The sequence below is a fragment of the Emys orbicularis genome, chromosome 3, assembly GCF_028017835.1.
Source record: "Emys orbicularis isolate rEmyOrb1 chromosome 3, rEmyOrb1.hap1, whole genome shotgun sequence".
NCBI classification, from domain to species: domain Eukaryota; kingdom Metazoa; phylum Chordata; order Testudines; family Emydidae; genus Emys; species Emys orbicularis.
Window position 1 is genome coordinate 181,798,599 of NC_088685.1, and position 12,515 is coordinate 181,811,113.

Consider the following 12,515-nt stretch of genomic DNA (forward strand, 5'->3'; position numbering starts at 1 on the left):
AGACTTCAAAGTCCATATATCAGGGTCTTAGCAGTATTGGTGAGTTTGCTGGCTTGAAAGTACTTCTGGAACACAATCACAGCTTGGATGGGTCATTCAGTCCTTTATTTAGAGCTTCAGTTTGTAGAAAAGTTACTACAGAGGTAGGAAGCAGGTTTGAAGACAAAATGGAGATGATGCAACTGACTTTTATCTTCTTTTGCCGTGTGGCTTGTACTTCCTGTGTCCCCAAACACAAGCTTTACAGCACATGGCATTGAAAGGCCTCAGAGTTCTGTTCATAAGCATTCCTCCTCCTGTCTTGCTGATCCTTGATGGGCTATCAAGCAGGCCTACTGCTGATGCCAATCTGTCTTGCGGTGTCACCCAGAAACAGAGCACAAGTTTAAAAATACAGATATACTGTACATACTTATAATTTACAATACAAAGGTGATACAAACATATAAACAAGATTATCATACTAGACAAATTATAACATTTTTGCAGATATGTCACATAGCATATCTGGTCAGATTCCTTGCAATTTTATAGTACTGGTATCAATAATATCACAAAGTGTCCCACATATTCCATACAGCGTCACAGCCTGTAATTTCTTAACTAGCTGGATGCAGAGGCAAGAGGAGAGGGGAAAAATTAAAGTAATAGGTTAAGAGCCAAAAGCGAATGTAGTGATGTGCACACTTGGGATTCACAGAATCGTACAAATTAGATGGGAAGACCTGATGAGTTCAAGTAATCTGGGGATTCATCTCCTCTGGTTCAGGACCCCAAGGAGTGTCATGAATGGGCATCAGGAGTCGCAACCACCATGCCCTTCGTGTGTTGCTAAATGGAAATGGGTCCAGCTGAATCCCAGCTAGATGGGTTGGGGGTCCCATGGAAAGTGAGGTCCTGCTATGGAAAAGCTTGAGAATGACTGAACTAGTCCATTTCCCTGCCATTTCAGGGTTGTTCTCCATCCAGGGTGGACAAGACCAGAATTGTACCAGGGAAACACTCCCTGGACTTGAAGAGCTAGCTGGACCACTGAACTGCCCTCCCTTTAGTGAAAGTAGTGTGAAGTCTCAGCATCTTGCTTGACTTATCACTAACCCTGGATGGACATGTAGTATCATGTTTCTGTTCTGTGCTTCAGTTTCCCTCTCTGTAAAATAGGGATAATGATACTTACCTCCCTTTGTAAAGTGCTTTGAGATCTACTGGTGAAAAGTGCTATATAAGAGCTGGGCATTATTATTTTCAGTAGTGAACAATATCATCATTTACTTCCAGCTGGCTGGGAGACTTCCCAGCCCTCCCAGAAAAGGATCCAGCCACAGAGACCCATGCACTTTTCACCTCCAAGCTGGATTACTGTAACTCACTGTATCTGGGCCAGGTTGAAGGTGAAAGCAATGCAGAGGCTCTCGTTTGTGGAAAATGTGACAGCTCACCCCTGCAGTAGGATAGATTTCCATAAGCTGTACTCTGCACCCATCACTGGCTCTCAGTCTGCTTCCATTGCCAATTCAAGGGCTTGGTTCTGAATTTCAAAGCCATTATCAACAGGTCAGAACCCAGCCATATTAGTGACTGCATTTTGATGCATGACCCACCAAGACAGTTGTGCTCCTCTGGGGCAAGGCAGCTTACAAGCCCCAAGGTGATAAAGCATTTTCAATTGAGGGGGACAGCTGTGGAACCAACTACCAGAGGGATTTAGTCTAAACCAAAGTATGAGCACTTTTAGAGCATGCTACAAAGCCTTTTTGAGAAACCTTTCCTACCATAGCTGGAATATAAAAAATACCAAAGAAGAGCTTCCTGGTACCTGGGTGAGAGAAGAGCAAATGCTGTGCTGAAATCAAAATGTTACATCTGTTGCATTCCCTTAGTCTGTTAGTGGTATAATTCTATCCAAGAGGCCAAAAAAAGTTTGCTTGGCAATATTTGCTCTTTAGAAACCCCAGCTGATTACCTCTCATGGTTTCATTATCCTCTAAAGGTTTAGTGAATTTATTTCTCTCTTTCAAATATTTGTTTCATTGTTTTGCTGGGGATGGAAGAGGAGAGGCTAGGAACAGACTGAAGTGTAAAAAGATGAAAGTGAGCCAAAGAACAAAGACTTTTAGGCAGCACCATCAGTTTAGTTGCATGGAACTGAAGGAATCCATTGTAACCGATAGAAGAATTCTTCTCTTTAGACTCTCTTGGGAAAATAATCAAGGAAATATAACTGAAAATCACTCTTAAGGTTGTTCATGTGAAGTCCGTCATCAGAGAACAGTTGAAGAGGTGCTGTACCTTCATTACATAATTAGAAAATAGGATTTATTGCCATGTTGGTGTTGGGTTTAACAGTTGGAGAAGAGTTTTCATTTAAATTATAAGTCTTTTGTTGGATTCAGAACCATGACAAGTTTAATCAGAGGAAGAAAACTGTCTGGTTTCCCCTGGCCCCCCACATCCTTGTCATAGTGTATTGCCTTGCTTCTTTCTGTACCTTTGAAGCTCCACAAAACGATGAGCATGGGCCCCTTCAAAAATATTGATTTTAAAACAATCTATTACCAGACTTCTTCACCATCACTGCACGTGACTTCACAGAAGCTGTGAGAGTAGTTTCCTTGTCAAAAGTAGACAGAGATCCTTTTATATATTTGGACAGGGAAGAGTTTGCATCTAACAGATTGGGATGGGGAAAACTTTCTAGGCAAGTGGATTCCTGCAGATGTTGGACTTGAGCACAAAAAAATGATGTGCTGAGATGCACCAATTTGTTCCACGTTACAAAAAAACCCTACATGCCAAGGTGGTTACAATTAATACAACCCAAAGTTGAAAAGTATGGAGCTGATCCGCTAAAGTATTGTATGTATATTTTTGATGGGTGAAAATTCACATTAAACCAGTGGGTTCAGCTTTTCCCCATCGGATCTCTACCCGTCTGGCCATAAAAAAAGGGAGGATGCTCATGACCTCCCTGGACTTGTGTGTGACTCCCAGCTTGAGAACTCATAGCTTAGACATCTCACCAACCATTTTATTTCTGACCCAAAAGGCAGTTGCCAGCAAACATAGAACTTCACTTTCTTGATTATACAAATGCAGTTAAAAGCAGACTGGATCCGTTTCCTCTGCATCTGACCTCTGCTTGCCCAGAGTTGAGATTCCCCCACCCATGTTTAATTAATTTGTAATCCTTGTAAATAAAGGTGGACAATGCAGCCCTTTGCAAACCCAGTCTTGAGAATAAACTCTCACATGTTGAGGTACTAGGAGTTGGGTGTATCCCTCTGTTGATGCTCACTAGGGTAAGGTGTGTATTGCCTTGTAATAGAGCTTTGGCTGGAATACAAGCAGAAGAAGGGGATTGGAATATGTCAGGTCATGATCCTTTCTTGAACCATGTCAAAACTTGTAACTCAACCCAGGAGGGTAAAGAGAGCCCCTGTATCAAACACCATGGCCAGAGCCATGTGAGAGAGGAAGAAGGTGCCTTTGAAATCCCAAAATTCTTGCCTCAAAACCACAAACAGAAACAAAAGTAAAACAATGTCTAGAGTTGTTAACTCTGGTAAACACACGAGCCATTTTGGGTACTGCCCTAGGACTGGGAGTCTGGAATGTATTAGTTCTAATTCCAGCTCTGACCTGACTCTCCTGGCCTTAGACAATTCACTTAACATCTTTCTCTTTCTTCATCTGTAAAATGAGACTATTGATAGTATTACATTACTACTGTTGTACTACTGCCTTTAGGTTGTTGGAATGAGAACTGCACAACTGCGTGTCATAACCCCCAGACTACTAATAGAGACTCTATTTTAGACTGAGTGCTAAGGACACGTGCTTTTGAAGCAGAAGATTTTGGGTTTTGTCCCCATATTTCTGTGAGATTCCTAGGTGGCCATGGGTGTGTTACAGTATGTACCTACCTCATGGCATGTTCTGAAGATTAGTTAATGTTTGTAAAGTGCTTTAAAGATGAAAAGTGCCATGCAAGAGCTAAATTTATTAAATGTTATTCATTAATTGTAACCTAATCCCAGAGAGACAGTGAGAGCTAACATACGCTACTCATACCACCTGCATTAAAGTTCAGATTCTTCTACCAGGCATAGTGACCATATCCAGCCTGCTCTCTCTGGGCACCTGCTGAATAGTGCATTGTACTGCATTTGTCAAGTCAACTCTGTGGTCTGTGGGCCGCTGGTGGTATTCCTGTTTGCTACAGAACTTGAGGGAACAAAAACAAAATCCACCAGACAGAGACTGATTTAGATGCCCAAACCTCTGCAAGATTCAGTTTGTCTTGATTTAATTAGCTGAAGGGGAGGCTCCCCAAGTTCCTTTCAGGGTCACTAGAAGGTGTCTCTGTAGTCACTGTGAATTACTGCAGGGCTCCAGGGGGAGATGAAGAATAGAATTAGGTATAAGACTGTGTTTTGACTTATTGGGAAAATTGTTCTCTTGCACCTTTTGCTGCCAGGTCTGGCTGTTTGGCATTTTGAAAACAATATGTTTCTTGCTGGGGGAGGAGGGCAAAGCAACTCGCTTGTTGCTGATGCATGAATCTTTGCTGACTAATGTAACTGTTGTGTGCATTTCACTGAATTGCATTGTCTAATCAGACTCCTGTTTTTCCCACGCCCTCCAGTCGGCATATGCTGTGTCAGTGCTCAGAGAGTGTGCTAAGTTGCGTCCTGCAGATCCCATGGTTCCTCTTCTGGCTGCTAAGGTCTGCATTGGGCCACTGCACTGGGTAAGTGAGCTGATGCAATTCTTCTTACATAATGTATTAGGTGCTGCAGTGCCAGTGCCATAGTGCAGTAAAAAAACACCAAACCCTGTGAAATATATATCAGCAGTGAAATTTTGAAATGAGATTCACTGGCACAGTAGAGCAAAGAAAAAATACAAGATGATCAGGAATTATTTCCCTGGGTAGCCTAGGGCTACTTGTTCAGGTTAATTTCCAGTATAGAATCCAAATCATTAACCTTCACATTCTAACGGCTGTGGTGGGGGTAGAGTGAACCTGGCCCCACATCTATTAGTCATACAGCTCTGCTGGACAGCTCAGTCCTTTGTTCTTGAGTCACTGTGTCAGGCTTTTGTATTTCAGTTGCATTAATACATGCTCCAGAAACAGAGTGGGGGTGGGAGACAGCGCCCGTGAAATTCTGATTATCCTAAAAAGCAGAAACATCTGTCAGTCTTTTGCTGCTTGGTTTAATTAATTGAATGAGAGCTTGCTTTTCCACCGCTGTCTTCCTGCAGCCAATAAGGGATTACAGATGGAAATTTTAAATAAAACAAAAGAGGCGAAAGGCACAAAAGAAAACATCATAAAAATCTGCTTTGGTTGAGTGGAAAATCTGAGTTTTTTTCACACTAGGAGCCAGATCCTTAGCTGTGTAAATCAGCATAATTCAGTTGAAGTCAGTGGAGCTACATAAACTTACACCAGCTGAGAATCTGGCAATATATGTTTTTCAAAAGCAACCACATGCCAAAAAAAGCTGTGCTATAATGTTAAAGGTCTGACATGAGTTGACAAAAGACAAGAAATATCATCTCGCTGAAGAGATGGCCCCTCCAGGTCAAGATTGAGGCCCCTGGGGGATACCATATGGGGAAGCTGCTGCTGCTACTGCCCAGGCTGTGCCTGTTCAGTAGATAGGATGTCTCTTTCCATGGTGATCAGTCTGACCCCTTTCCAGAGCACTAAAATTCTTCTTTTTTTTTTAAATTCAGAAATTGAATGTCTGACACTTAAGAGAGATTTTTAAAAAGCAAAGTGCAAACAGGCAGCAGGTTATGTTGAACATTCTGCTTACCCTTTCTCATCAGATGGTTTTCAAGATTAAAAATTGATTCACCACTTAGAACTAGAGTATCCTGAGGTGTGCTCATGATTAGGAAATGTCTTCTGCCTAGTTTTTTTAAACTAGGTCCTGGTCCTGTGAGGAAAGTCACTAAGGCAGGCGTTCACACAGACCATGAAGTCAGCGGGGCTCTATGTGAGCTCAGAGAGCCAGCCTAGCGATTCTTCTTGCAGGACTCAAGCCTAGACAAAAACCACCTTATACAATAATGATAAATCTAGTGAAAGCCAGAATACTAATAAAGGGTTCCTGCCTATTATAAATGTCACAAACAGATGACCATCATCTAACAGATGGATACTTATTGACTTATGGACAATCCTGTGCCTCCTGCTAAACACAAACTTTGCACTAGGGAAGGCTGCATTTTCCTCCCACATTACTTGCTATACATGCAGTCTCCTGCTATAACTAGCCTGCAGATATAACTGAAATACTAGAATGAATGAACCTTTTGAGGTTCAGTTCTGAAAGTAAAATCATTGTGATGATCTCATGTTTTCTGTAGGCACTGAAGCTGTAACCAAGACCTCTACCATTGGAATAAAATGGGCCCTTGATATTTGTTGAGATGAAAGGACTAGGCTACTACATTGTGGGAAAAGAAATGGAACAGAATTCTTGTGTCTACTCTATATCGTGCTACTGCTTTCCTGCTAGCTTAGCTTCTTTCCTTTCTTCCTCCCTTTAAATATTAAGGATCAAATATCTAATGGCAACCATTTCATTGTGTGCTCACAGTCCATTGTTGGTTCAAACTATGCACATGCAACTACGGGTTCCAATTATAACATTTAGAGGCCTAGCCACCTGATTTTTTGCCTGCAATCAGGTGCTTATTAGTTGCCTCTCTTTTGCTCCCACAGTTAATGTACCTGCAGTTTACAGATTACAAGTGCAAAATTAGAAGACTATTTGAACCCCATTAATTTGTGTTTTGCCCAGACTGCATAATCTTCAGCACTTGATTAGATTTCAGCACTGAACGAAACATCAGGATGATGTTGATGATTATTAGGGCAATGTGTATTACAAGAGCACATAGAGTCCACAATTAAGATCATTGTGCTAGAAACCATAAAAACACATAGAAAGACACGGTGCCTGCCTTGAAGAGCTGATAGTATAAACAGAGAAACAGTACACTTCCTTGTTTTTTTTAATATTCCCCAGCCACCTCCCTCACTCCCCTCTGTGCAGATGCCCCAGCCCACCTGGTCTACTGTTGTCACCCCAGAGTGCCCTCCTTCAGCTGGGCATAGATTCAGGCTCAGTCTGGAGCCATCTAAATACAAAGAAGAGTTAATCAGTTAAAAAAAGTTAAAAGGTGTCATAACTCTAATAAAGAAAAGTATGAGCTGCCATCTTGTCATTCTGATGGTGTAGGTTAGGATTTGGGAAACGCACCTTGCCATTCCAGTGAATGGGTTCACAGCTACTGATTTCCTTTAATACTAGAATTTGTTCTACCTAATCTTTGGAGTGTATGAGGAATTAGAGGGACACTCAAAGCTGTTATAAGGCAAGATCTAGTGATTAAAAAATAAGGGCCATCTTCCCTTATGGGGGGGAAGGGAATAAGGCAGCATAAGGTACCCCATAATTCCCTGCACAGGCGTTGCACAGCTAACATATGAAAAGTAATATGTTGCTGGTGTAGCAAGAGGAGAGTCTGGGAGATAAATGTGAGTGAGTCATAACTCCTTGCCTGGTCTGCTCCTGGGGCAGTCCAGCTGTGCACAGTCCTTTACTCATGGCAGATTGCAAAGTGACAAGCGAGTCCTAGATAAACACGAATTGAGAAAGAGAGGGGATGTGTGTTTAACAGTTGTTTACCCAGTTGTTCCAATGGCAAGATGTATTTTCTGTGTTCCAATTTAAAGCCTATCTAAAACCCACTGGAGTCAATGGGAGTCTTTCTATTTGGATCAGGCCCTTACTTCCTTAAATGGGATCCAGTCCAATGAAGTATGGAAATGTCCGCTCTCACTGAATTGCAAGCACTATTCCATGAGGGCCCAATTCTGCCACCATTTCTCACACTGAATAGTGCTGTACTATGTAAGTATTCTGTCTGAAGAAGGCACTGCTGATTATATGGATGGTGGCAGAATGGGGAACTAGATGGAGATAACAGCACTGAAATACTGTCAGGTAATTGAAAATTCATATATATATGACTAATCACTGTTGTTCTCCTTTCAGTAAATGGGCTAGATTCTGCCTTGACACTGAAGTCAATGGGATTGCAGGGATGTAAAACTGGGCAAAAATGGGTGGAGTCCCTTTAAAACTACAGACATTGATTTAAAAAAAGTCAATCTTACACAGTCCCCATCCACTAGTAGGTAGTAACCTATTCTTCTGTCAGCAAAAGTAGGTTTGCCAGTAAACTTAAAAAGATCTTCTGCCTTGGGAGAGCTGTTTCCCTAAATGTCATAATTACAGTAATTATGTGCATTTAAATTACATGGTAATAAAATTAGAATTAAATCATTCTAAACTGAAGCTGAACAAGTTAGAAAAGCAGTGATCAATGGCACTGTAAATAGAGAACAGGATCAATATTTAATTGAACAGTCTAATGGAAAAAATATTAACTTTTTTGTTGTAAACATTAATACACACTTTGGTTTTCAGGAAGTGTAAGATCTGGTTAATTCCTAACTTGCTGGAAATGTGACTAGTGTATTATTAGTTGAATTATGAAATAAATAGAAGTATTTGGTTGCCATTTAGCCAGAAAAAGGGTGAAATAAGAACATCATTTATACAAATGAAAAAGCAAACTCGTGCTTTCTTTGTCTCTCTACTGTGTGCTTTTGGTGCATTGCTACACCCTGCTAGTTTACTGTCCAGATGCAAGCAGTACTTTAATCTTATTTTGTACCGTTAGCAACTGAAATCATTTCAACACCATTTATGCGTCTGGATAATTGTAGTGTGTCATGGGGAGTACAGAACTGTTTCTTTGCTGGTTAATCAAGCAATCATTTAATTTATAGTACCAGCTTTGTACACAGTATCCCAGAACACTTTAAAAAACAAAAATAAATAAAAATTTTGAATGCGCCAATGTGATTTAGTGTGTCCAAAATGCCCATTATGCATCTATAAAGAGATCTCCAGTGCAAAGTAAATTGAAATAAACATATACTTTAATACTACACCATGCAAATCAATACATACAGAACCAGAAAAGAGCTGAATACCCTCAGCTCCTGTTGACATTAAGAGCCAGATCCTCAGCTGATGTAACTTGGCATAGCTCCATTGATTTCACTGGAGCTGTGCTGATTTACACCGGCAGATGATCTGTTCCCCAAAGAGCCCAGTTCTGTTCTGATCTGTTCCCCAGAGAGCCCAGTTACTCCTAAGATTGGACCCACACTGAGCAGTAAGTAATGTCTTGTTCAGTCTATATTAGAATTATAGGTTTTCACAAATAGAAAAGTGTGGAGTGCACAGCAAATCAATATTTCATTAGTCTAAGGGCCTAAAAGAGCTGCCTCAAGGGAGCAGAAAAGTGCTAAAACTCGTACACCTGTACAGATCACTCTTGCCTATTCAGAGACACAATGGGACCTATGATTAACAGTGCCCCTGAGATTTAAAATCTTTCTGGGACAAGCTATAACTTTCAGTTTATTCCACATCCATATGTGGTACAATATATTTAAAGTGTTTCATTGGGCCAAAGGCGATTTGAGGTCCTATCTGCCCTGGGTCCCAAGCACAGTTTGCTGAACCAGTTTATAAATCTTTTAAAACATGGCTCCAGTGCAACAATTTGGCCAGCTAACATGGATAGGGACAAACTGTGTTCTAGCTCGTGGGCTATGTTCAGCCTGGAATGAGTAATGCAGATCCTAGTGATGTCTAGCCAGTCATCTTTAAACTATCTTACAGAAAGTGCTATGAGATTTTAAACAATTGCAGATGATCAAATCATTTGTTATTTTCATTGGAAAGCTGACACAGTCTGCACCACTAGGCCACTCCCTCAATGTTCAGGCATTTGTCCTGTATGAATTCAAAGAAAAGAGAGCCACCTACTAAACTACTAGAGCTGCTTCCTGATGCACCCACCATTCCTTATAATTCTCCCAGCCGAGTGCTGACTTTACCCAATTTTGCAGAGTTTGTGAAATCTTATGGGATCACAGCACAAGTTGGTGTTGTCAATAATAATAATTTCAAATTTGAATTGAAGTAGTTCCGTGTCCCTAATTATGTTCAAGGTCCAATTGTACAAATACATATGGATGAGCTAATGACTACAAACATGCACCAAATTCTGAACATCTTGCAGCTCCGGACTCTCTCATGTTATTAATCTCCCTTAAAGGATTGGCTTCAATGGGGAGACCTTCCTATGCCGTCTGCTTCTTTATGAATTCTAGGGAGGTCATTGTAGAGCTTTAAAAAATCATGGAGCCAAATGAAGTCTAGTCTGGGATTAGCTTTAATAGTGACAGGTAGCATGGGCTAGTGACTAGGGCACTAGACTGGAAGTCGGGAGATGAGTCTCAGTAGAAAACACTCTTCTGTCTCTATTGGTCTCTGACCAGTATGTGTAAATAGCTAAAGGACACTGATGCCTATTGGCACTGGTAGGTTTTGGGTCAGACACTGTTTCAGGTGCCGTGGGAATACTCTGTGGGTAAAGAATTGTTCCAGGATTTTCCCTACCCTTTAAACCAGTGGTTCTCAACCTCGGGTACACAGAGATCTTCCAGGTGGTACATCAACTCATCTAGATAGTTGCCTAGTTTTACAACAGGCTACATAAAAAGCACTAGTGAAGTCAGTACAAACTAAAATTTCATACAGGCTATAACTTGTTTATTCTGCTCTCTATACTATACACTGAGATGTAAGTACAGTATTTATATTCCAATTGATTTATTTTAGAATTATGTGGTCAAAATGAGAAAGGAAGCAATGTTTCTGTAATAGTGTGCTACAACACTTGTGTATTTTTATGTCTGATTTTGTAAGCAAGTAGTTTTAAGTGAGGCGAAACTTGGGGGTACGAAAAACAAATCAGTCTCCTGAAAGAGGTACGGTAGTCTGGAAAGGTTGAGAACCACTACTCTAAATGATGGTTCCCACTCATGCCACAGCTGTTCATACTGGAGCAATTTCAAAGGCCTGGTCTACACTGGGGGGGGGGGGGGGGGGGGAAGAATCGATCTAAGTTATGCAACTTCAGCCACGTGAATAATGTAGCTGAAGTCGACGTACTTAGATCTACTTACTGCGGTATCTTCACTGCGGTAAGTCGACGGCTGACTCTCTCCCGTTGACTCCGCCTGTGCCTCTCGCCCTTATGGAGTACCGGAGTCGACAGGAGAGCGCTCAGCAGTTGATTTATCGTGTCTAGACTAGACGCAATAAATCAACCCCCACTGGATCGATCGCTGCCCATTGATCCAGCAGGTAATGTAGACAAGCCCAAAGTCTCTCAATGCCAGGGACTACCAAGAATGCTAGCTTCTATGTGCCTCCCTGGTGATTGAACAGCTAATACTGCAGAAAGGTAAGACCTCAAGAGCCCCATGCAGAGGGCTGGACTTGGGTGCCATATAATTTGGCAGCATTGGAAAGGGTGGCACAAAATACTTAACAGATTCAACCAAGTTTAAAACATATGGGCTTAGTTTCTTGTCATGTGTCACTGGTCTACAAACAATTTTTGAGAAGTCGTCTGCTTCAGAGATAAAATGTGCTATTTATTATGTATTTTGATGTGCTGAATTCAAATATGACAATTAAAACAACTGATTGGCTACTGTTTCTAAGATATTTAAGTTTTTACATTTTATGTCTATGTATATTGTGTAGATAGTAGAGTTTTAATCATAAATTGTAAACCTAGGTCTTTTCATGTGTTTATGGTTGCTTTACATGATAATATTTCACCTGTCCTGTTTATGTAACACTTTAAAAATCAGCAAAAGGGTTATATAAGTAAAATTTATTATGAAACAAAAGGCAAAAAACTATTATGTACTTAGTTTAGTCCTATTCAGTGTCTACTCGGCGCTTCTTGGCTTGTCTCTTGTATTCATTAACTGGAGCATCTCTTGTCACTGTCCAGCAATAGTCTGCAAGCATTGATGGGCTCCATTTGCCCTGATAGCGTTTCTCCATTGTTGCAATGTCCTGGTGAAATCGCTCGCCGTGCTCGTCGCTCACTGCTCCGCAGTTCGGTGGAAAAAAATCTAGATGAGAGTGCAAAAAATGTATCTTTAGTGACATGTTGCAACCAAGGCCTTGAGGAGGTTTTCCACCAACAACCTGTAGATGTCTGCCTTGTTGTTTCCGAGAAAATTTATTGCCACTAACTGGAAGGCTTTCCATGCCGTCTTTTCCTTGCCACGCAGTGCATGGTCAAATGCATCATCTCGAAGAAGTTCACGAATCTGAGGACCAACAAAGACACCTTCCTTTATCTTAGCTTTACTTAACCTTGGAAATTTTCCACGGAGGTACTTGAAAGCTGCTTGTGTTTTGTCAATGGCCTTGACAAAGTTCTTCATCAGACCCAGCTTGATGTGTAAGGGTGGTAACAAAATCTTCCTTGATTCAACAAGTGGTGGATGCTGAACACTTTTCCTCCCAGGCTCCAATGAC

General features: G+C 41.1%; 1 protein-coding gene across 2 annotated transcripts in view; it reads left to right on the forward strand.

Moving 5' to 3' along the window:
- Positions 1 to 12,515, forward strand: part of TTC7A (tetratricopeptide repeat domain 7A) — a 287,398-nt gene that overhangs the window by 90,458 nt on the left and 184,425 nt on the right. For both annotated transcript variants that reach the window (XM_065400900.1, XM_065400899.1), the window contains exon 11: positions 4,646 to 4,750. In XM_065400900.1, coding sequence (XP_065256972.1) covers positions 4,646 to 4,750 — 105 coding nt within the window. The remainder of the gene's footprint in view (positions 1 to 4,645; positions 4,751 to 12,515) is intronic.